The sequence below is a fragment of the Barbus barbus genome (assembly GCF_936440315.1).
Source record: "Barbus barbus genome assembly, chromosome: 41".
Taxonomy (NCBI): domain Eukaryota; kingdom Metazoa; phylum Chordata; class Actinopteri; order Cypriniformes; family Cyprinidae; genus Barbus; species Barbus barbus.
Window position 1 is genome coordinate 6,950,960 of NC_136719.1, and position 26,859 is coordinate 6,977,818.

Genomic DNA, 26,859 nt, shown 5'->3' on the forward strand with positions numbered 1-26,859 from the left:
CGTGGCTAATGAGTGTGTCTGATTTGACGATGTAGTAGATAAGAGTTAAACACGACAGCTTAAACAGCTTTCTGTGTGTCTTATCACTGAACAGAAACAAACTCCACGCTGTGTGTGCATAAACCTGATCTCTGTGCGAGATGGGAGAGCGTCCAGGGACACCTCGAAACCGGCTGAAACAAAAGACAGTGTTGAGTTTCAGCCGGGGAGGGTCGTAATCACCACAGCAGCTGGAACAGAGGGTCACGGGGTCAAACCCTGTCAGCTGACCCTTTTTTCTCTGCCTTTCTGTGTTATTCTCTCGTTTATTGTGCTTTAATAGACATTCGCCCAACCCCATCCCCTCCAATAACCATTAACACGTACAGATCACACACTCTCCACGCTCACAAAAAGCTCTTTCAGAGACGAAGCCCACATTCAATGCCGCACCACAAGGTCTTACATTAGCCACTACGCGTGTGCTCGTTCGTGTTCCTGAATGCATATTTTCTCATGCCGAGAGTTTACGTTCTAGCGCACAATAAACAGATACGTTCGAACCAGCGGACGCCCACGCGCAGACGCACACACAATCATGCGCGGACACAAAGCCAACACCGTGGGTCCGCCTATTTGTGTCTACTCTTAAAAGGGTGTTTTATTTAGCATAAATATTGAAGCCAAGAGTGCCTGGCTGCCATGGCAACCACATTAAACTGAGATCCCCTTTGCAAGAAAGAATCAAACTGATTCAGCCGTTCTCTTATGAGGGGAACGGGGGACAATACGTGCCATTATTCCCACTGTAATCTCACTCGGTGTGACACAACACTTCAATCAGTGCCCATTAAAGCTTTCGGATTACACACGTGAACAAAGATTCCACAAGCGTTTCTCATTCACTTAAGCTGCTATCTAAAACAAATCCATAACAATGCCTCCTGTATCCCGACGCACGTCTCGAGTGGGACATAATAACGACAATGTTAGTAAATGCATTTCAAATGATGTGCATTGAATGAAATAGTATTTCAAATATAGTATGTCATGCTGTGTAGTATATAGTGAATAGCTAGTGCCATCAGTGAATGCCTGAAGGCTCTCTTAAGGCTCTTGGCAAAGATTTTTGCACCGATTTGCCATCTAGAAGAGTCGATGCTAGGTGCTGAAAGTCAGTCTGCAAAATTGGGCAGCTGAAGTTGACAGATTTCACAGAAATCACGTAGTGTATAATAGGCACAGATTTTTTACCTTCAGAATTTCAGTCCATCCAGTCGGAGGATATCAAACATGATTTTAGAATACTTATTGCTTTCATTTGTCATCCTATTCTAGAGTTTGTTGTTTTGGAACAACTTGAAAGTCTGGTAGTGTGTGACCCTCAGTCGTTTATTTGTATGATGTCCAGTTTTTCTCTCTAACCATTTACAAAGTCGGCAAGTGTATGATTCCTATTGTGTTTTAAAACCTGTTCAGTTTTTAAAATTAGTGTATTCCAGCCTTTACAGGCTTTTTATACAGTGAGTGTCTGTAAACCTATTAGTTTTTCTGTTTAGAATCAGAATAAGTGATGCCTGATTAGGCTAAATGAGTCACTCTTTTGGGGTGTTTCTTTTCCATGAATTGGCCAAACGGGTTAGTAAAACTCAGTTCATGTTTCTCTCATGCACTGAATCACTTGAAACGGATTCTCAAGAAGTAAAACTGGCAACTTCAGAATATTGAGAAGGAAAAGAGTTGTGATGAAGTAGAGTATTTATCTTGAATCATTTAAATCAAACATGCAAAAGCCCAGTGTTTTTACCAGCCGCACGTGTATTCAACATTCAACACTTGCATGTGCAATTGTCCTTAACTACTGTAGGCATTTTCTGACTAAAGTATAAAAACACTTAAGAAAGAAAGAAAGACGCAAACAATATACTGAAGACTAGAGTAATGGTTGCTGAAAATTCAGCTTTGATATCAGGGGAATGAATTATATTTAAAATATTTAAATAGAAAACACATATTAATCAAATAAATCCAGCCTTGGTGAGCATAAGACACTTTAATAAAAATAAAAATAAAAACTTTTGAACTATAATATTTCCATGTGATACCAATATTACATTTAGAGAAAGGGAAAAGGTGTGTGGCCATGTATGGTGACCCATACTGGAAATTTGTGCTCTGCATTTAACCCATCCAAGCGTACACACAGTAGTGAACACACACCCGGAGCAGTGGTCAGTCAATGCTGCGGCGCCCGGAGAGCAGTTGGTGGTTTGGTGCCTTGCTCAAGGGTCTCACCTCAGTCGTGGTATTGAGGATGGAGAGAGTGTTGGTTATTCACTCCCCCCACCTACAATCCCTGCAAGACCTGAGACTTGAACCCACGACCTTTGGGTTACAAGTCCAACTCTCTATCCATTAGGCCACGACTGCCCTAAATGTGTATTTAAATTATACATTTGAAGATGAATATATTAAATTCATTTCAATGAATTTTTCAATCAGTTTCACTGATCCCCTTGATCCCTCTTGGACCCCCCTGGAGGTCCCCGGGCCCTTTTGAAACCCCCTGCTTTGGAGATACTTTTTTAAAAATTCACCTTTGTACTTGTTTGGCAGTTTGTGCACTTTACACATGCTAAGCTGGTACTTTTTAATGTTTTTTTCTGTTATCATGTTTATGACCCTGCATATCTTCCCAGCTTTGGCTAATGGTACCAGATGAATCAGAACTGGCTCTGCTCATGCTGCATGTGCTCCTGCTGGAACAGCAAGACTCTCCTATAGGTTTCTATATGTATTTGTAAACCTTCTGTGCCTGAATTGCCTGTTGATGCCTGTATATGAGACTGTATCATCTTGAAAACTCGTACTCAGACCCCTGCGTTTTCTTTAGGCTGTTTCGGTTTCCTCACGCATTAGTGTAGAGTGTGTTTGTACATTTAGATGTGTATCACAGCGGGCTCATAACGGCTCTGGGAACGATCCCTCCTGTATCTCGTGTTGAGTGGGACGTAATGACCGGTGAGATATTATAGAGCACGACGGAGTAGAATACGCGGTGTTTAAAATAACGGAATGCATCAGTATTGTGTTGGCTGTAATGTGTTGGGCGAGAGGTCAGGGCAAGTGTGTAGGGGGAGAAATCGGGGTCAAAGGGGCGATTTGCTCCTCTCTTCACTGTGGGCGTCAGGTCTTGGAGCAGCGGATCCATTTTATTGATTGGCTCCTGTGGCCCCGGCCCACAGATGAAGGGTGAACTTATCTAATGAATTCCCGCTTCCCGTCTCCCCACTCCCCCAACTTAATTAACTCTGCCTGTGTGTGTTTGTGCACATCAGTGTGTGTGTGTGTGTGTGTGACCTGTCCACTCTGCTCATTTCTTTCTCCTGCTTGTACTTTTTTTCACTTTTCTGCTCACTTGTCAACAATATTTCTTTCCCATCTACAACTAGACTTTTATTATTGCAATTTCAGCCTTGCATATCTTGCAGTTCCTAATAAAGTTACCTAGCCAAATTCATTTTATTACTTGCTAAGTGTGTATAGCGCTCAGTAAGTATTAATTTTTTTTAACCTGACTGCAAGATGGGCATTGTTTGAGTGGGCAGTTTCATTTGACTATTCAAATCCACATTTCCCACCTGAGCACCAAGGCTCAATGTGTCCAGACCATACATGTTAACCACTAAGCCACAGGTCCAAAATTATTTGATTTATTGTTTTTTTTTTTTATGTTGTCACATTTACACACTCAAACTCTTGCACACACACACACACACACATACACACTCTTTGGCTGATTTTATGATTGTTTCTAAAGCTCTGGGACAGCGAGGGTCAGTTGTACGGTGGCTGCAGCCATTTACACACTTCTCCTCTCACAGATTTACACACACCTCTCTGAATTGCGTTTAATCCGCTGGTTTTAGTGGAATATTCCCCTGTGGCAATTGAGCTACACACAGGCAGACAGATATTCATGAACACACATTCAACATTTCTTAAAGAAAGAATTACAGCTACACAGAATCCATGAATGAAAACATTTACATAAATTATGCATTAAACAAATTTAAATTTAGAAATGATAAATTCATGTTGAAATCATCTTGTTTTTAGTGGCGGACATCTCCCTCTGTTTCTCTCTCACCTCCACATTTCTACTTCCTCTCTCATTTCTACATCTTCCACATCCTCCCTCTTATTCTGTTTCACAATGACTTCTTTCGGCACCCCGGACAGTGAGAATAAGGCATGCTCTCTCTATGGACTTGCAGCATAGTGGTATTCTGAAATGACTGCCACATTGCCAGGTCCAATCTGATTGTCTGGTTGCTATGTAACTTCTGTGAGTCAGAGAGCACAAGTCCACTATGAGACAAAGTCATGTTTGCAAGTCACAAAGTTTGCCAGGTTAGTGGTTTCATATGGTTGAGCTAGATATTCAAGTTTTTGCATAGTGGCAAGTTAAATAGATATTCCATAAAGTCGGTCGTGGACCAACACGTGCAATAATTTCAAGACTCTTTTCCTCTCCAATTTATCAACTAGGGATGGTAACATTGATATGTTAGATAAACTCACCCTTAAATAACATTTAAAACAAAACAAATTGTGGTTGGTTGCCTTACTTGTTGGTCAGATCAGACCAGTTCCTGTCTAAATGGGTGGTTCTTGGTCAGAATAAACTCTAAAGTGGATCAGGCTGTATGGTTTTATAATTAACATGCATTTAATTTTAATTTAAAAATAATTTAGATTCGAAAATGTCAGGGTGATTTAACTGATATCATAATGGGAAAAAAACTCATTAAAGGAATCAAATTCTTGAAATGAAAACCTGAAGTAATTTGCCATTTATTATTATTTCTTAAAATATATTAAGAAACTGCTTCACTGCTTATTAATATTTAAAAAAAAAAAAAGACAGAGACCCTCAAGATTGTGTCAATAAGTCCTTTTTGAACTTCTTATAACATGACAAGGTACGTTTAGGATGTAAATGTCATTACGGTTCAAACCCCATCACAAACTTTGTATATTTATAAATTCATTACATTCATAAAATATATTTTTTACCTACTCACATATATTCAAGATGTGAGGAAAATGTTATTTCTGTTTACTTGATGGTTACACATGACAGTTTTTCCACTTAAATCAAAACCGTTGTTGAAAATAGTATATACAACACAAATACAAACATTTCTAAGAACTCAGCACCATTATATTTCAAATATATATATATTTTTTTTTTCATTTTTTATTCTTTCTTTTATTTATCTTGAACACTCAATTGAACACATTTTATTTATCATCGACCTTCATGCTATCAAAAGTCTTGCTTGGCAAGACCGCTAAGGTAAATATTGGAAACTACAGCATCTGCTTAAACAGCACTTATTTTCCAACAATAAAATATTAAAACCAGCTTTACTTGTTAATGCAAATGTTACAGTAACCAGAGTAGGTTTGAATGATGGAGACTCGGTTCTTCATGAGTGACCTTCTTGTGAACTCCAGACTGTGGACACCAGAAGAGAAGATAAGATCTTTATGGGGTCAGTGCTTCATGAGCGTCTCTCTCTCTCTCTCTCTCTCACACACACACACAAACACACACACACCCCGTCTCTATCTCTCTCTCTCTCTGGAAATGAGCCGAATCCTCCTCTAAAACTCAAAGTTGATGAAGTTGCCGTGCTTGTCATTGGGAGGCCCTCAGATGAAGTTACAGCGTGTGTGTGTGTGTGTGTTGAGGGAGGGGGTTTATAACACTCATTATGTTTCATCCCTTCACACTGTCTCCATTTCTCTGTCTGTTCATCCAGACCCCAGAGAATACTGTGTAAACACAATACACGCTTCCGAGATAGTTCTGTGTGTGTGTGTGTGTGTGCGCAAGAGAGTGTAAATGTGTATTTTCTGCAAGCATGCTGTCCTAATGTAAGGTGTAATTAAGTGGTGTGAAGTATGGCAGGTTGTGGGCGGGTCTTGTGGTGTCATGACTGAAGCGGTTTGCCGGCTGGGCTGTCGTTCATGCCGCTTTGAGGCTTCCAGTGATCTGAGCTTCACTGACAGCTGTTTTGAAAAGCTCTTCTCCTTTAGGCTGTCAGTTTAGTCTAAACAAGCCTCTCTGGCTCTCTCCTGGTAAATCATTTTTTTGTTGTTGTTTTTGTTTTGTGTCTTGCCACTTTTTTTTACTGTTTTTCTTACAGTTTGGACTTCTTACATCCAAGCAGTCGTCCTTGTCTTTGACAGGAGAAGTGTGTATGTGTGTGTGTTTTGGCAGCCCCCCTCTATGTTACATTATTTGACAGTAGTAATGAATAGGGAAGTAAAGATTCACTTTGCTTTTTTACCCTATGTTTAAAAAGTTTGAACAGCAGGGATGAAATAGTTTTCTTTGTTTGATGGTTTGTTTATAAGTTTTGTTTTTTATTCAGGCTGGAATACAGTTTAGTTCTTAGTATTTTATTCTGATTCATTTGGGGATATTTCAAGTTTAACATTGCAATGTATTTGGAGGAGGGACTTATAGTAGCTTCAATGTAGCAATAAAAATCAGAGTGAATCTGATTATCGAAATAAAAAAGAGTGCGCTGAACTTAGTTCTCTGCATTGGTTCTTGATTGTGAGGCTGCAGCCAATTGTAAGAAAGGCGCTGGTTTTTCTGTGGATGAAATGACTAGAGAAGTCTGGAATGCAACACCAGAAAGAAGAGTCTTCCACCAGAAGATTGATACTTTTTTTAAAGGCATGGATGATTCGTTCGCAAAAAGATAAATAACTTGCATTTAGAAAATAAATGAATTCCCATTTCATGCTGACTTTAATGTCCATTTTTGCTTGCATAAAGAGCATGCAGTATTTTTTTTTCCTGGAAATGTTGAAAATTATACAGAGCAGTGATTCAGACTTATTCAAAAATGGTATTTCATCTAGTAATCTTTCATCTTCATTTAGTCAAGTCACAAGATCTTTTTAGTGATTTTACGAAGAATTGTTCAAATAAAGGTCCAAGTTATTTGTAAAATATTGATATTTTTACACAAGCCTATTTGCCAAACTTAAACATTCACAAAAAGATTAATAACATGCATTTAGAAAATAAATTAATTTTGCATTTCATGTTTGACTTTAATGTCCATATGTTTTCTGCTAATGTTATTTAAATTATAGAGAGCAGTATTTCAGACTGATTCAAAAATGGTAATTCATCTCTTTGAACTATTCATTAAAATAACCTGGTCATAAGCTTCATTTAGTCAAGTCACAAGATCAATCTTAGGATTTAAAAAAAGGATTGTTCAAATAAAGGACCCAATTGACCCTTCACTGGGAGATTGACTGACAGGTGATCTGACCAATCATAACACCGAATCTGCCATTTTTATCCGAAAAACAAACAAGACAGGAGAGTAGATTGACATCAGTGGATTTGAACTTGTATATTGTATATATTGCATATAAAATGGTGTATATTGACATCTTTCCACATTTGATACATTCTGATGTTCATTCATGTTTATGTCACGCTATAACAAGTGAAAAGGAAGAGATTATCGGTTCACGTGTTTAAACTGAGGCGCTACAGCGATCTGTCACGACACAATAAAGAGCCATAGAACGGAATTTATAGTTTGAATTTCTTTTAAAAAAATGCCAAAATTTGAAAGTTCAGACTTGGTTTCATATGTAAATTAACCTGCTCTGTCTTGTCTGTTTGTGCGTTGTCAAGTTTCCTCTTTGCTCCACAATGTATTTTTCACCGATGTGGGTCTTTGCGAAGGGTCAATTAATTGGAAAATAAGAATTTACACATTTGTAGACATTAGGGCTGGGCGATAAATTTATTTTATCTTTTAACTTGAATGTGTAGTTTACATCGACTTGTTTGAATGAAAATCGGTTTTCTCTCTGGCATTGAAATTGTTTTTGGTTGCACGATCGCTTTTTAGTTTCACTTTTACTTTCGAGATTCGCGATCGCACCGCTCTGTTTATACTATGGAGCGGCAATACTTACTACACATTATACAAGATCAGATGCTTGTCAGTGGTGCTCAGGATCTGCAAATCATTCATCATCATCCCGCCCAAAAAAACCTACAGTCACTGATATTTAATGCTTAATTGTTTTTTAACAATGTTTTTTGTCATCTGCAGGTTGATTTTAAGTAGGGGAAAAAAAATCTATTTAAATCATAAATCTGATTTTTTTTGTGAAAAAATCTGGTATTTTTTTCTTAGGCCATATTGCCCTAGTAGACATAAAACACACATGAAAAGGCTCTGCTCTGGGCCTGAACCTGTTCTCATGAGTTAACTGACAAATTCCCATCTTCTAATGTGTGTGTATTTGTGTCTTTGAGAATTCATTAACATTCCTCTCTTTCCTCACAGGTGCAGAAGTGACGGAACCCAACATTTCCGACAGCCGTGGCGAGCGCATGGACCTCCTGGTAAAGCAGGAGGAGGCCGCAGCGGGGGACGGCGGGTTTCTGTCCGGGGAGCGGGATGAGGCCGTGGCCCAGGAGAGAGGGGGCTCGGTGGCCAACCTGCGAGCCGCCCTCATGAGCAAGAACAGCTTGTTGTCTCTGGGGGCAGAGATGCTCGGAGAGGAGAACCAGCTTCTGTTCGACTACCTGCCCAAGGGAGGACACTCTCTCTCTCGTAAGTCACACTGTGGTCCACTGCTTTAGCTCATGGAGTTTCCAATAGAGTCCAATAGGGAGTCTTAGGTTCTGATAGAATCCCACTGGGACGTAGATGTGCTCCTACTTGAATTATTTATGCTGTGTGTTACATGCTATCACTGGGTGCATAAAGACTGTCCTATAGTCTCTATAAACCATAGGGTCCTGTAGGGACTTTTAGGTACTTGTACGCTGGGCTGTGTTTGTAGGTCTCCTACATAAACGATGTTTCGAGAGGATCTATATGAACTTGTATGTGGTCCTGCTAGAATGATAAAGGCTGTGCTGTTACTAAGTTGTTCAGGACTCACTTTAACATGTTACTGTATGCTTCCACAAACCTTGGAGTTTCCTAAATAGGGACTCTTAGGCTTTGGGATCTTTTGCTACCATTGCATGCTTGAAACCTCTCCTATAGGTTTCTGTATGTCTTTGTAAACCTCTGTGCCCCTGTGAAGTCTTTATGAGTAACATAGCATCCTGCTGACTTACACGAACCCGTGTCGTCTATAGGCTCTGATGGAATCCTATTAGTTGACTGTGTCTTAGAGACTATGTTGGAGTGGATGACTGTGTTTGAGTGAGGAATGCATTTTCTGCATAAAGGTTATAGGTTAAAATGTAAATGGATCCTGTAATTGGTTTTAATCAAGGTCATGATTTCATTTCAGTGGTTTAAAGCAACTTTAGATTTACTTTAGACTGTTAAAAATGAACAGCCATTTCATACTGTAGCTTTAAAGCTTACATGTGGTATTCGACCTTCATGTTCCAGTCAGCAATTGTGCTCTAAAATTGTCCATCTGAAAAACTGTTTTGCAGATATTTTAAAATGTATTAATGATGGAAAGGAAAACTTTGAAACTAAGGAAAAGGACATTGTAGGAGCATCATATATATATATATATATATATATATATATATATATATATATATTATAATTTGGTCTTTTTTAAGACACTACAATGCAAGATGATTTTATATTTTTGTGTTATTATTTATTAATTATTAGGTGTTATTATTAAGTATTTTGATTATGTGTTATTCAACACTGGGCACACAAGGAATATATCAACAAAATTGCATGATGGCATATTTAGAACATTGATAATACACACTCATACACACAAAATTCCATATGTGTGTGTGTATGAATATCTTTTTTTTATGATGGGACAATGGGAAAAATGTGAAGTTTGCAGCTGTGTTACTGCAGTTTTCTCTTAATGACTCTAGATGTAAAATAGTGTTGAATGGCTGCAGACAGAAGGCAGTGTTGAATCTGAATGTACTCAGCTGGGAAAACTGCAGTTTGTCATATTTAGATGCGTCCATACATATTTATGCCTTCAACAAGTTCTTTTGTTGACGTGTGTGTGAGTAGTAACGTTTTTGTGGTAGACTATGTCCTCCTCGCTTTTATGAATGGCACTGAATTTCATAAAAGCTTTGGGATCGCAAAACCCAATTTTTGCCCACACTCAATCACTTTGTCAAAGTATTGAATGTGTGGCTCTGTGAGTGTGTTATGTTATTTGTGGCTTATTCTTTTGTGGGTTTATGTCTCCTTCTCTCCCTTTCCTTGCCTCTCTCTCTCCCTCTGTCCTGGCTTGGTAATTGTCTCTTTTGTCTAAGTTCAGTCTTCTGAATAGGAGAGGGAGGACAACTCTGAACCACTCCTGCTCTTAAAACCCTTAGGGCAGGCTCAAGAGTGTGTGTTTGCTGAACTACAGTAAGTCTTAATGGCCACTCTTGAGGATGAAACACAGTGGCTGTCACTCATGCCACAGGAGCTTTTGTCTCTCAAACTGCAGCTAAAAGACGACGTAGAGGAGCATTAATCTGATCATCTTGCTAATGTACGAATCCTGCCTTGCACCAGCACTGCCAGAATATTCCTGTGATCTTTACTTCCGGTTTAAAGTCAACATGAAACACCATTCGCAACCCATTTTACCCATTGTGGCATGACATATTTCAGAGTAATACAGGATGTTCAAGGATTTTGTCCTTTGTGAATTGATTGGATTGTAAAAAGTGGACTTTAAATGGGAGGGTGTCAGTTAAGAGGTCTTGGTGACATCAGCTAAAAATTTAAGTTGTTTCAGAGGAAAGTTTACAGAGATAAAAAAAAAAAATGTCTTTGGAATAACTTTGATAAATGACTCACAAATAGTTTAAAAATGAATATTGTCATAATTTACCAACCATCCAAACCTGAGAGACTTTCTTTCTTCAGTAAATGGAAGGAAAAAAAAGGTAAACTAAAGCAACATTATTCAGAGCACAATAAAAACGGTTCATACGAACCACATTGTGTGTTTGTATATATTCCAAGTCTTCTGAAGTCATTTGGTAGCATTGCGTGGGAAACTAAATTTTTTGCAGTGTTCACTAAACATCTTGACATCTGTTTTAGCTAATCTTGGTACATTCATGAGAAAAGTAGCAATGCTTGATTCATGAACAATTTTTTTTTTTTTTGAGTCAAATCTCGCAGAATCTATTTGATAGTTCACCCAAATATGAAAATTCTGTCATTAATAACTCAACCTCATGTCGTTCCAAACCCGTAAAACCTTAGTTCATCTTCAAAACACAAATTAAGATATTTTTTTATAAAATCCGAGAGCTTTCTGACCCTGACAGCAACGCAACTGACACTTTCAAGGCCATTAAATCATTAAAATAGTGAGGTGAAAGTGACATACGGCCAAGTATGGTGACCCATACTCAGAATTTGTGCTCTGCATTTAACCCATCCAACGTGCACACACACAACAGTGAACACACACACAGCAGTGAACACACACACACCGTGAACACACACCTTGAGCAGTGGGCAGCCATTTATACTACGGTGCCCGGGGAGCAGTTGGGGGTTCGGTGCCTTGCTCAAGTCGTGGTATTGAGGGTGGAGAGAGCGCTGGATATTCACTCACCCCACCTACAATTCCTGCCAGACCTGAGACTCGAACTCGCAACCTTTAGATTACGAGTCCAACTCTAACCATTTTATGAAGCTACAAGAATACAAAGAAAACAAAAATAACTACTTTAATTTTCATTTTTGGGTGAACTATCCCTTTAATCCAGTTAACTAAATTGGTCTAAATGAAATCAGATTTCTGAGTTCAAAACCAAATTTGGTCACTAAAATGCACAAGTTATATGGATCAATTTTAAATAATGAGACATTTTCAAGTTTGGGTGAAGTATCCCTGCAAGAAAATCCCGGTTTTTGTGAAAAGTGGGGACATCCCATAGGCATAATGGTTTTTATACTGTACAAACTTTCTGTGCTGTTGCCCTACACCTAAATTTAGCCCTCACAGGAGACATTTTTACTTTCTCAAAAAAAAAAAAAAAAACTCACTCTGTATGGTTTATAAGCGTTTTGAAAAGTGGGGACATGGGGCAATGTCCTCATAAGTCACCTTCTCCTTGTAATGCCTTTGTCATACCTGTGTCATTATACAAATTTATGTCCCCATTTGTCACAAAAACGTGTGCGCGCACACACACACACAGGGTCTCGTTAATATGTAACCGATCAACCGATGATAGTTTGGGGATCTGCGCCCCTCTAAAACAAACAGTACTCGTTAAACCGCACCGTGCCGCTCTGATGGATCACTAGTCGCCCTCCTCTCCCAAACTTCAAAGTAGATTTGTTGAAGTCTCTGGGAAAGGAATTGATTTGATCGAGCCGAGCGGGTCACGGCGGGTCCCCTTGCGTCCTGCAGGCTGCTGTGATTAACCCAGATAGTGTGTTATTGGCTGATCCTGGGTCAGGTTTGGTGTTGTGATTTGCTTTAGGTGTGTGTCTGTCTTCTCTACTGATCTATACACACTGACAGCAGGCTGACAACCTGTCCTCTTCAACGCCACTGCCGGAGTCTCAGGGGAAGTGAGTGAGTGTGTGTGTGTGTGGTTTCATGTGTACGGATCTACAAATTTGCACTTACTAGCAATCAGTGAGTTGTTCCAAAGAAAGAAGCATCTACAGTACATTCTTAATGTATATTCCAAACCATAGTGTGAATATCAAATGATACACAGTTAATATTACAACAATAATGCAATCACAACACTTTAATACAATACAATACAGAACTTGTACAATACTGCACATGGGCTGGAATGCATATAATATATAGAGAACAAAATACGTTTATATTTATGAATATACATATACAGTATCAATACTGTATTCTGTAACACTGAATTTGACCTTACTCATATTTGTAGATGCAAGATCACAAGTTACAAGTTAAATTAAGTTAAAAGTTTGGACATACTTGTCTGAATTTGCCTTACAAAAATGCGTAGGGCCAATTTGACTAAACAGGACAAATTAGTGCGAGAGCGCAATTCCGAAACAGCTCTGATGTGCGTGGAAATTTCTGCGGGTGATTTACTGACAATTTATTTTTTTTTTTGTCATTACATATTTCCATTTGTGTTATTTTATAGATTGATAACTGTTATTCTTTAATGTGGAAAAGAGTTGGTGTGTCCAAATTTTGACTTGTAGTACATGCTCACATATATTTACAATACATTTTGTTGTAGTATTTCTTTATCTCTTATCCTTAATCAGTTGATATAAAGATTTTATCAAGATATTTAGAAATAGTGACTAGCAATTTATCATGAACATATAACTGTGATGGCGTGAAAATTAATGAGAACATTAATTATGGATTCACAACTTTCAATTGTTGCTTTCATTTACATTGTTTTTCTTTGTAAATATTGCTCTCACAACTCACTTCTTTTTTTTCTAGCTATTTGCCTGTGCCATAAATAAATACAATTTAAAATAAATGAATAAATTAAATGTATGCATGATGAGAAATGTATATAAACACATTCAGTCCTGTATTAAGTGATTGTAAAGTAATGCCACAAAACGTCATTACTTGACTAAATACCATTGCTTTAATTAATCAATCAATGTATTATTTTTTATTATTATTATTCATTTTAAACAGTACTTCCTCAGCACTACAATGATATGATATTGGATAAACACAAACTCAGCCCAAGCTTAGATTAGCACTTTTGATTGTAAAACGTTTCTGAAGTATTGACATGAACCGGAGCAAATTCCGTTTAAATTACTGTAGATGGGACATGCTAGAGTGCAATTTGGATGTTAGTTAGAACCAAGTCAATTCAATTGCTTTCTTAAGTGGAATTCAAATGAATGTGCTCATAATTGTGCATCTGTTGGCAATCTGTCAGCAAAAGTGAGCTGAAGTTTTGGTTATTTTTGGGATGAAATTTCATTAAATTGGACCTGAGCATGTGCCTTCCTGGTTGGGTGTAAATGCTTCACTAATGAAGGTAAAACTGTCCTGCAGTTCGAGCTATTTGTCTGCTTCCTTTTTTTCAGAATTCATAGGTCATTACACTTCTGGGTTCTAGACAGTTTCGTGAATGCTCTGCCCATGCTACAACATGGGCTGTATCCAAATATGCATATTTCCCTTCTATATAAGGTGAAAAACAATACATTAAAAGAGTATTATGTCAGAATCCACAGTATTCATAAAATAGTCCGCAAAAAGTACCCAGATGACCTACAATTTCGACAACATTCTGAAGTACGATACTTAACTATCACATGAGGCCACGGGAGAGGATTTGTATGGAAGATGCATGTAGGTCACATGACAATAACAACATAGTGAATGTAGTACGTCCAGATTAAATTCATACTACGCACTTTCATACTACATAGAACAGAGTTATTGCTTTTTCAAAAGAACTACCTATTTCGAAAGCAGTTCACACAACAAATTGGTCTAAGAAGAATGTGTCTTCCAAACCACACAAAAATATTGTTAACTGTCAGGTATCATCATGGGAATGTAACATACGAAGATTTGTACCGTTTCCCATAGAAAAGACACCCTATGACATGGCAGCTGGTGGTTAACCTCAGTTGGATAGATACCATGTGGTAGTTTCTCAATTCTGGTGTATCATGAGCTATAATAGCATAACATGATTTCCTGTATCCTCCCAGCTATTCATTGTTTCTACATTCAGTTGAGCATTTTCTCCCTGTAGATTCCATTAGATTGGGAAACCAACCGTAGGACATGTTACTTTATTTAGATAATTAATAGGAGAGATGTGAAAGTTAGTTCATCTTTACGCCAAAGTCTGAGACAAAGCTTTTCAGGCTTGATCTTAAACCCTGACCTGTGATCAGTCTTTACATTTCCATTGTAATAGACCACAGTTGGTGGTCATTAGGTCAAATGCCCGTCCCAGATCCTATCAAACCTGCGCTACATTGTTTTCACTTACCCCCCGAAGAATTTCCTGAAAAGTTTTGCAACCGCTATCAAAATACCTAAGTTCACTTTAGTTGGGAATTTTAGAAATGAGAGAATGACAGTGGACTGAGGGTTTGATGTGAACCATACATTCAGTTTCAATTACTGTTAATTGATGTAGGGGAGTTCGCAGCACGGCTACATTTAAACATTGCAGACAAAAGGAAGGAGAAATGAGAGGGTGATGTGTGCTAGATGGGAGTGGATGTGTAGGAGAGGAGAATTCCAGGAATCTGTTCGTGGTTGCGCATTACTGTAGCATGTGCATCTGTCCACTTAGCGCTTAACCAGCAACTCCAGCATATTCCCAACAGCAGGAGTCCACAAACATTCTTGTCCAAAAAAAGACAAGATGAACATTCAGAAACACAGTGGCTTGAAAGAAGCTCAGTCTCGTATAAACTGTCTATTCAGATGACCTTGAATATAGTAGAGGTCTAGCATACGTCTGAAAAATTAAATATGTTTGTTATTAAATTGCAAACGTTAAATGTAAAAGAAGACATTGTGGCAGACAAGTGAATCATTGAATAAAAATAGCAAACTAAATTTAGAAGTCTAACGATGCAGTCACATTTACTGTTGTTCGGGAATTTTTGGAGGTGATATCCAGTCATGCTTTCAGGAATTTTGCGTGAAGACGAAAGATTTCCAAAAAAAGTTTGAATTAGGTTCAGTTGGTCATGTCGGTTTGCTGAGTTGAGACAGAAAACTGCTTGTTTTCACAGTGACTACTGTCTGAATTGTGATTCATACATTGCTACACTATTGACATTTGTTTTATTTCCAGCAAAATGTCACTAATGTTACCGTACCTTAATGCAGACCAACATCTGCATCTATTGCATGTCTTGCGGCATGAGCACCGTTTCTTAAAATGCAGTGTCAAGATAAGTAGTTTGAAAAGCTTTGAAAATGCATCTTGAGGCAACTTGCTAAGAAAAAATTCCTTACTGCAGAATTGCATAGAAAAAAATTAATCATGCCTTATGACCTCTAATTAAATTGACAGTCCTGATTTTTATACATCAAAGCTATGTGTTTCTAAACAGTAAAATTCCTCAAAATGTCACATTTGTCCCTCTACGTTCTATAATTGGTGTAAATATTTCACCTTTCTCTGAACCTTTTCCTCTGCTACTCTTGGGTTCTGTCATGTAGCATGGTTACAGTCTATTTTGTGTATATCCTGTTTGAACTTTTGCACAGATTCTGGCAAATAGCCTGACATGGTTTTTTAAAATAAAGAGAACATCCGCCATCATTTAAAAGCCTCTTCTTTCCTATTTCTTTATCTCTCACTTACACACACACATGCGGCTATCCCTTGCGTGTGCACGTGGGTGGATGGAGAGGACCAAAAAACCAGAGCGAGAGAGGCCAAGCCCTAACCCCACTCCGGTCTCTTCATCTCTTCCCTCCTCTCCCTCTCTGGTTCTAAAGAAGGCTGTGTGTGCCCCTTGCCCCCTTCCCCTCCTCCTCCTCTTCCTCCTCCTCTCCTATCTCTCTGCTGCTGTGTGGAAGATGGCCGCTGGTCTGAGAGTAGGTGGGTGAGACTCATTTCCTGTGCTCCTCAGGGCCTCGTTGCTCCAATGGCAGCAGCAGCTCCCACCATCCAGGGGCTTTGTTTGGTAGCAAACACAGAGAATCTACATCTTCTCCTCCGTCTACTCTTCCTCCTCTTCCTCTTCTACTGCCGCCTCCGCCATCCATGCCACGGCCCCCAGGGGCCCTCTGTATGCCACAGTCTGGGGGCCCCTCAGACAAGCTCTATGCGGAACGGGCCCTGAAGGCCTCACCCACTGAGGTAAGTCCAACATACACCCAATAGGCCACTTATCCCTCAGCTTTGTGTGTCTCTTGATATATAGCTCCTCTTTAAGAATCTGTCGGATTGTTGTGGATGATTTGTTGCTTTTTTGCATTGCCTGCTCTGTTCCTGCATGTTCTCTTTTTCTGTTAATTCATGTTCCTGCTTTTTCTTCCTTTCTGTGAGAAAAATAAAGGCCTGTGTGCAGGGATTTCCACATATTCCTAAGTTTTCCACATATTTGAATCACTTGATAGTCACAAAATTCACACCTGACCAGAACCAATCAAATCATCCATAACACATTTTACCATATTCCACAGAATTCTGCCAATTTCCCCCCAAAATTAGTGTAATTTTTTTTGGACATATATCGTCCACTGTGCACCCTGTGCATTTGTCATTCTGATGAATATAATGACGATTTCCGCAGCCGAGGATCTTCTGATAAGAGGGGGATCCAGGTGGCGGTAGAAATTAATAGTGATGGACAATGCAGAGGGGCAGGGTCGGTTTTTGTTTTCTTGAGTGAGAGCAGGAAATTGCATTCTCCCCGTGTGTGTTGAGGTGGCATTTGGTTTCGCAGGACCTCCCCCCCAAGAAGTTGTACCATCTCTGTGGACAAGCCATCTGTTTGCTTAAACCATAATGTGTCACTCTTACGCAAGAGAGGGCGGACCGAGAACGAGGGGGATGGGGCGCACCTATAGACGTACATGCTGCACGCATCTCAGAGCACGGGTGAAAAAAAACACAATCAGATCTGCAACCCTCCACCTCCCAAACAAATACACACCTCTCCTCATGGGCAATACTTAATTTCCTCTTGTGTCCCAAGAGTCCTCTCTTTGTCTCCACCTGTTGGGTATGCTGTTGAAAAACCCAAGCTGAATGAATAATAAATAATAATAGACACACCAATAAAGCTTCATGCAAATATGTAAACGTCAGTAAAATAAGATACATTGACTTTGCCAGACTTTTTAAGAGAATATATCTTGAAAGTTTTTTTACTCTACTGGTTTATATATATATATATAGACACACACACACACACACACACACACACACACACACACACACAGACTGTATGTATATATATATATATATATATATATATATATATATATATATATATATATATATATATATATAAAAAAGAGAAAAATGATCAATTTACTCCAGAGATATGAATACATGCACAAAAGCGAAACTGCTCAAGAGTGAGAGAATTTAGATTTTTCTTACCCTACTAGCAAAGACTTACATTATTTAGAGGTACAATTTTAGAATTATAATATATATGTATAATAAAAAATAGAAAGTATATTGTAATGAATATCTTTTACCATTAACTAGTAAAAAAATACTAATCAAAAAAGATTTAAAATTATAAATATTATTTCTATGTTTAAATTCTATCTATTTTTTGCATTAAAGACCATGTCGACTTTTTTGCATGCTATCTTTTGCGTCTCAGGTTTTGTTGCTTCAGCTGTTTTGCAGCCAACTGTTTCTTTGCTTTTCTTTTTTTCTTCAAGGGTCCCGTCTATCTCTTCTGTTTCTAGTGTGTATGTTTGTGTGATTTACCTTATGACCTTGCATGACTCAGGAGTACACACCTCAATACAGACCTGTGCTCAGAAGTACACAAGTGTTGATGTGCATGTGTGTGTATTCTTACAGGAGGAAATGCAAGAAGAAGACAATAGTCCAAATAACAATGCAGGTACGCATGGCGTCTGTGACGCCGATGGCCCACCACATGACTGCCTGTTATTTTTCACATACATAAGCCGATATCCTGGCGTTAGTTCTCACCTCTCTCTCCCTCTCCCTCTCCCTCTCCCTCTCAGGGCTGGAGCGTGTCCAGGTTCCTGTAGAGGAAGATCAGATGGTGGAGGAGAAGCATGGAGTGTGTGTGGCGGAGGTGCAGGGCGGAGGGCCGGGCTGGCGGCAGGATCTCGCCTGCTCTCTGTGTAAGCAACTGTTTAGCAGCCTGCTTCAACTGAGACAGCACGAATACAGCCACACGCTCTCGCTCATGGCCCTTTCACTGGACTGCCTCGACCACCATCGCCCCCTAGTGGCCCCATCTCCACTCAACCCTCTGCCAGCGCGCTACCATTGCTCAAAGTGTCCCGCCAGCTTCACCCTCAAGTCCAACGCCGACCGCCACGAGAAGACCATCCACCTCAAACGGAAGCTGATGCAGTGCATGTACTGCCTCAAGCACTTCCGTGACCGAACAGACCTGAACCGCCACCTGTCGTCCGTGCATTCCAACGAGCGCATCTACACTTGTCCCGCTTGCTCCCGAACCTTCAGCACGCAGAAAAACCTGGCTACCCACGGCAAGGTCTGCTGTCAGTCAGGAATCTCGCCCACAGAGCAGCTGTGGAACCTGCACGGCTTAAAGGAAGATGACCATATCCGTATAGACGACTGATTCTCCAAACCAGCAACATTTATTACTTGATTACAAAGGGAATGTGATACAAACTTCAGGGGATCCCAAATCAGGCCTTCCCCAACTTTTGGCCACAGCACTGTTGACATTTCTACACTTTTTTCTTTTTACTGTACATCAGATTTGAAGATGTTCTTCAAATACCTATATCGTCAGGTTTTTTTATGACTACTGCATATGGCTGCTGAGGCACAAATGCTATGCAAAATAAAGACATTTTAAGTCATTTCTCTTGTCGCATATAGAACTGTCTGCTTTGTGTACTACGCAGGATTATTCAAGGTTTTACTGAAGACTGGAGAACATAGAGATCTCAGTGCATTGGATGCCAATGCTTTTTCATTCTGGGTGGCTTCGCACCCCTCTCTTTACCAGCGAACTAATCTTATTATGCCTAGATGGACTCAGGCGCAGGGGTCTCTGTAACTCACCAAGTAGTGAATTCAGCTGTTAAACCTGTGCACAATCCTGCCCTCTGCAGGAGAATCTCTCTCTTGTATTCTGCACTTGAGTGTGCCAAGATGATTAGGGATGAGGAAGATTAGGGAATGTCCTAAATCTTTCAGCAAGCTATGTTGTCTTCAAATGTATGTGTGTGTGTGAGAGTGCATTGAATCATGTCAGTAATTAGCTCTTCTCAGCTCTCACCCATGCTGACCATAAATCGCACTGATAAAGGAGTTGTGAGAGGAAAAGACATAAGTCCTTTAAAGTTGTGACCGGACGGCCCTTGTGTGACCTCACACTAGCCTCCAAACCTGACCGTAACAGTCAGTAGAAAAGTAAGATGATTGAAGGTGTTTCTGGACCCCTGCTAGCAGAGATGGATCTAAATTATAGTTGTGTTTTAATGTTAAATCTCATAGAGTTCCCATTTTTGGGTGATTGTTGAAGATGGAAGTGTTAGCTGTGTCATTGAGTGGTCAGACCACAAATGTATCAAGTAGAGTTCTGGGAAATCTTCGAGGCAGTCTACACTCGTAGTAATACCTGGAGGAGACGTTGTTACGTTAATTGCGATTTTCACACAACATATGTCATACAATTATGACAAGTTCATTAGTGTATCAGTGGGCGCTTACACACTAGAGGAAGCTCTGATGGAGCGTTTGGTGGATAAGGGATGTGTTAGATCCACTTTGAGAGTGTGGAAGAGGTTGAAATGAAGTGAAAATACAGCGAATGAATTACTGAAACTCGACTCACCTCTCAAAGAATCTCTGCGATTGGTCAACAAATGCCTGCCGGTGTGCACTGCAGCAGAAGTAGTCAGCATTTTCACAACTTTCGAGTGTCATTCATTTTTCCTCTTTGAAATCAATGTATTTGCAGTGTTGCAGTAAATCAGTTGTGGCAGAAACTGTGAATGTGTCTGCATTCTTACTGACATCGCAGTGAAAAAGAAAAGTGGATTGTCACACTAGAACCACCTAAAATTACCCATAAGTCTTATACCCATGTATGCAAAAGGCCTCTTCTTTTCACAGTTGCTTTTTTTTTCTCAGAAAATAAGATGTTTGTCTGGTGTTTTTGTAAAGATCTTGAAGGCCTCAAAGACTTTCACATAGACTATCCAATCTGTGTATCATGTGTAAAGCTTTGTTGTGTCAAACAAAATATCTGCTTGGTCTGCTTGGAACAATTTCGAAGTTACAGAATTAAAGGATGACAGTTATCTTTCAAACTGTTAAGTGTGTTGCTGCACTGAATGTGGGGTGAATTGTGAATTGTGTTAGAGAGAGGTTTGCACTGAAGTTTTTAAGGTCTTAGCACTTTCTCCTCAGGAAACGAAAGGACTGATGCACTCTGATATTGCCTGAAGAGGTTTGAATGGTGGGTGTAAAAAACGCATCAGAAATCTCAGTCACAACTGTTTTCAATTGCACATTTTTTTTATTACCCAAATGAAAAAACTAAATCCTTTAGACTAAAACCACAGATTTCTGTAAATTATGTATTTTGTAACAGTACTATTGTGTAACTGGTTGGATGTAATTTTTTAGACAATAAATTTTGACGTAAAGCATCATGAAAACTGGTCATTTTATTTGACAAATAATATCACCAGCTAATGATTTGTAGTTCTACAGTTTTGTTTGGATGGTTACAAGGAGTTTATTTGCTACCTTAAATTTAAGCTTGTTGTCATAGATCAGATCAGAGCATCAGCTTTTTAAAAAGTGTAGATTGTAAGTTCCACGGCAGCAGTTCAGATTCTTAAGTAGTGAATGTGAAACGTGTTGTTTTGGCCATTTCAGCTGCACATGCTCATCAGGTCTTTCATATGTATGGATCATTAGGTAAACCTGGGCTTCAAGTTTGTTCTTACCTAAATGGTGTTCATCCGCTTATTAGCTGAGCCAGTCAAGACCAATGCCTAATGAGATTACAGTCATCACAGTATGAATAACACAAAGCACATGCCTCTGTCTGAATCTTTTACTAACAGAAGATGGAAAAATGAGAACAAGAACAAGAAGTAGTGGAATTGCTGTTTGGTTTTGTGAGTTTGGGTTGATAATTTGTGCAGCAATCGTTCAGCAAACAATAGGAAGCTATGCTATGCTGCGTTGTGTGTTTTTCATCTTTCTTTGTTGAATTTGAGCAGTAAAATCTGTTTCGGTGCTGTGGTTGCTAGGGAAACTGTCTTTTGGGGCTGCTTTTGGTAGCTAAGGGCAGGTGAGTTAGGGAAAGTATCCCTCTTGCAGTTTGTCAGTGCTTTGGCTATCTTCAGTGTCTGCCACTAGATGACACAGTGAAAGGATAGGAGGGATTGGACAGGAAATACAGTAACTGATGTGAAAGTAGCATTTATAATAATTTGATAAACAGTGACAATTGAGAGGTGACTTTTTCCCTTGATTAAAAAGGGAAAATACAAATATTTGGATTTAATTATGTGCTCATTAATAATGTCTCGCTGTTTTTCTTTTTATGTTTTTGGTAATTTCCATTATTCTCAAATGGTGATTCTCATTGCAATTTTTTGTAATCTTGTACAGCGAAGAGTACCGTAATACAATATAATATCACATAAAGCATAATTATTAGCATACTGGTAAATCTACCATAATACTTGACAATATATATAGTTACTATTGTTTTGCATTACAATAATACATTTTTGGTACTTTATAATACGTTTCAGTTTTTTATTTATTTATTTTATTTTTATTTAGTGAAATAGCTGACAAGAAATAGCACTAAATAATTTAAAAGCATTAATTAATGTCAATTTCTACATAGACACATTTTTAACATTTCAGATTTTATAAATTAACATGAATGTATTATAGATGAGGTCCGTGTATCATCCGATCATCCAATCTGGCAAACAAAAAACAGTATCATCAGAATCATAATTATTGTTCTAACATATAATAATATAACATATAATAAACAACCCTCACTCATATGGATTAATGTAGTACAAAAGACGGGGATCTTTGACCAATCAAATGTAAGGGGCGTTTCAGCACCGCCCACGTGTGAATGAAATATTGAAGCCATAAACCGATTTGTAAACCACAAACAAAATAAGAGATGTCAAGTAGGGCTGTGCAATTAATCGCATGCGATTGTCATGCGTATCTCGTCAGTAAAGCAGGTTCGGTGATTAGTAGTAAATCTCTATCACCTGCTTTCAGATGGAGCGGCATTTAATACACAGAGCTGTAGTTCACTGAAAAGCTACGAAAAAACGTGTCCATAATCGCAGGTGGCTTTACTGACAAGATAGGCATGATAATTGCATACGATTAATTGCACAGCCCTAATGTCAAGCCAAAATCTCATTGTTTTTTTGTTTTTTTTACTATTTTTCGTTTGCTGGTGAGTGCAGCACCAACAGCAGGCGGCAGTGAGTGCCAGCACTTAACGGGATAGTTCCCCCAAAAATGACATTTAAAGATCACGTCAAGCCCCTGACTTCAAAAACAACCTGCAACCCATTGTCGCAATAATGTAAAAGTCCCCCTATTCCGCAGTTAAACTGCAGACTTCACAACCCTGTTACCAAATTTGTTTGTGCATCAGTAGTGTGAAATTTGGGGTGGATGAATGCTAAGCTGTCGAGAAAGTACTGTCACAATGTATTAAAAAACTGGTACTTGTAATGGGCATTTTTTTCTTTAAGCAAATTCAGGTTCTTATTTCTTACTTTTCATTTTGAGGTAATATTTGACCTGGACACGTTCTTCCTGTTGGCTAATTCTGATGTAGAGTAATGTCCTCGTTTGGATCATCCCTTACGGCTTTACAGAATGCTCCTAAAATAAAAATAGCCCTGACTCCACCCATGAAAATAATTAGGGTTAACATGAATCAGCCCATTATGTTAAAGCAGCAATAGTGGCTGTTAATTAAAGTCATTCAATCCAATAGAAAGTGAGAGAGAGAGATTAACCCAGTGCTTTGGTAAGTAGGTTTGGCATTAATGCTATGTGCAGGGCTTTAACACTTCTCACATATTAACTCTCATACTTCCACTGGCTTAACCTGCATGTGTTCAGACTCTGATCAGCTCTCCTCACATCTCTTCATCTCTATCCACAGTTAATGACTTCACAGTGATCAGGAAGAAGTTTAAGTGCCCATACTGCAGTTTTTCCGCCATGCACCAGTGCATCTTGAAGAGGCACATGCGTTCACATACGGGCGAGAGGCCGTATCCCTGTGAGATCTGCGGGAAAAAGTTCACCCGGAGGGAGCACATGAAACGCCACACGCTGGTGAGTGCAGCACCAACAGGGGGCGGCAGTGAGTGCCAGCACTTAAAGGGATAGTTCCCCCAAAAGTTACATTTAAATCATTGTTTACTCACCCTGAAGTTGCTCGAAAGACGATATTTTGAAGAATGTGGTTAACCAAACAGTTTCCTGTTACCATTGACTTGGCTACTGGCAACTGTTGGGTTAACCACATTCTTCAAAATATCATCTTTTGTGTTCAGCAGAAGGAAACTCGTACAGGTTTGGAACAACTTGAGGGTGATAATGCCATAATTTTCATTTTGGGGTGAACTATCCCTTTAAAGGGTTACTACACCCCCTAATTAATCAGTTATCATGTCACACTATTACAGGCCCTTTGATATGCTCAAAACCAGAGCTAATTTCTGTGGCACAAGCCTCCCAGTTTTCATCTAAAATATCTTAATTTGTGTTCCGAAGACGAACGAAGCTTTTACGGGTTTGGAACGACATGGGGGTAAGTGATTAATGACAAAATTCTCATTTTGGGGTGGAGTAACGCTTTAAGAGCGACTAACATAACATTGTGGAAGCAATTTCGATTATTACATCTGGATGTTTATAATTAGATCAAATGCAATTACAACTATTTAATATAAATATCTTGTGAAAATGTTTGAATTTTAAAGCCAATAGTTTGAAATTTCTTTTCAGGTTTTATTAAGGACTATACAGCATATGTGCTTTTCGTAAAGATGTTTGTGTGGGAGATATTCGAGTCTCTAGTGGGCCCCTATTAAATAAGCATTCATAAACCCCTCTTATCTCAGTTTTTCTGCCCTTATTGCCAGCAGTTTTTTAACACCTCCTCTTCTTTTTTTCTTTCTTAAAGCCTGTATTTACTGTATCTTCTCAAGGGAAGCACACATAAACAAGCTTTGGCACATGTTCTTGGTCTCTGTGTGGCTAAGAGACATGCCACAGAAATTAGCTCTGGTTTTGAGCTTATCAAAGGGCCTGTAATAGTGTGACATGATAACAGACAGCGCTGCTTCTGCTTAGCGCTGAAACGTTTAACACCTAAACATTGCTTAATTCATGATCCACACCACGATGGATCGCACCCGATATGCTACACCGCCACATGTTGTCACCGCTTCGTTATAATGTGGTGAAAAATTCAAAGGTCTGCACAAGAGACTGTAATTGGCTGAATGTTTCTCTTCCCTTGTGAATCCAGGAGCGACTGCAGATACATAGTTCTGTTTGAGATGCTTTTACAGTTTATGTATACATGTAATGCTAATAAAATGTACCACACTCGAGCATGGCATTATAGCAATCTCGAGGTCTTGGGTTAGATTCTCAAAGGAATTCCTTGTAATGATAAAATGCATACTTTTAATCCAATGTAAGACGCTTTGGATAAAAGTGTATTTCAAATGCATAAAAGTCCATTTCAAAGACATTATAAAGTGCAGATAAATTGCCGATGAAATGTAAATTCTGCATTAATGTGGCAAGTTGCTATGTTGCTAGGCAACTGTAAATAGCCTAAAGAATTGATTTATATCAGTGATTCCCAACAAGTAACCTGTATTATTTGGCAAAAATAATTATTGTTAATGAATCGAACTATTTATTGAACATTTGGGTCTTTTATCATATTGCTGTTGCTGCAGCATATGCTGAGCAAAAATCTCTGTTTTAACTGAGTGCATGCTTTACTGTATGTTTTTCAGGACGCGTTAGGATTGATTATTACATACAATATAAATCTGAAGCGGTTACATGCATTTGCAAATATAATTTGAGTGTTTTCTGACCTCAAAATAGCCCAGTGGACCCTGTTTACACATTTTTATGATTGTTCGCTTGATTTTTGGGGGGGGGCTTTGCATAAACACAGACACTATGTTTAGACGGTTTAAGAAACTAGTCTGAGCAACTAGCGGTTATCTAAGTCTTTTTTTTTTTTTCTGATTCAAATTATACTAATGTACCTTTCTATGTGACTGACTTACAGGGCTTTCGCACCACATAGTTCTAGGAACTTAGTTCAAGGATCTAGCCAGCATGGTGGTTACTAGAGAACCAAATTTCTCCCTTAGGCCATTTTCCTGATTGCATTCGCACTGGCAGCAGGAACTCTGAAGCGGCTGACAGTAATGTCTTTATTTGCAGCATTCGTGAGTTTCGTGATAACAGAGATGGAATACAAACGCAAAATATATGCAATTGAAAGAGCATGAAAATCTGACTAAATTTCCTATGACAACTGCAGTGTTACATGTCAGCGAGGCTGAGAAAAGAACACAAGCGCAAACAACAGGTAAATGCCATTATCGCTGTTTTCCATGTTCGCAGAGTAAATATTTTTATATGGCTTTTTAAAAATGCCGGGTAGCGCACACTTGTGTCACTTATAGTTCCTATAGAAATGTTTTAGACCCTAATCTGAAGTAGGGCTATCAAAATGGCTGAAAATCTAAATTAGAATTTTGTACTTAAATATTATAAATATTCTAATTATATTCTAATTTAAATGGCATAATTTCAGTTATGGGGAAAAAGCTTTTGGCTTCTCTCCTGAGGGCGCATTGAGCAAAATATTGCTAATGCAGGTTTATTCAAAGCAATAAAATAGCACGACTATCTTTGAAAAAAAAGGGCATAATGTTTAAAATAATGTTTATAAACCAAATATAATTAATTAAATTACTTAATTAGAAACAAAAGGACTGAAAACCAATCACAAAGAGAACTTTTTTTAATTTAAAAACATGAGATGCAGTGGGATGGGGGGAAAAAACACCATAACGTCTCGAGACATGTTTTTTAAAAGTTGAACATTAATT

At 38.7% G+C, this 26,859-nt stretch overlaps 1 protein-coding gene across 3 annotated transcripts in view; it reads left to right on the forward strand.

The window, feature by feature from the left end:
- LOC306860630 (zinc finger and BTB domain-containing protein 46-like) overlaps window positions 1-26,859 on the forward strand; it is an 82,566-nt gene that overhangs the window by 52,089 nt on the left and 3,618 nt on the right. For 2 of the 3 annotated variants that reach the window (XM_079402418.1, XM_079402417.1), the window contains exons 3-4: window positions 8,385-8,654; window positions 23,865-24,040. In XM_079402418.1, the coding sequence (XP_079258544.1) occupies window positions 8,385-8,654; window positions 23,865-24,040 (446 nt within the window). Of the gene's footprint in view, window positions 1-8,384; window positions 8,655-16,607; window positions 16,838-18,526; window positions 18,570-18,696; window positions 18,820-23,864; window positions 24,041-26,859 lie in introns of all 3 variants that reach the window. The other variant, XM_079402419.1, reaches the window with a different exon arrangement.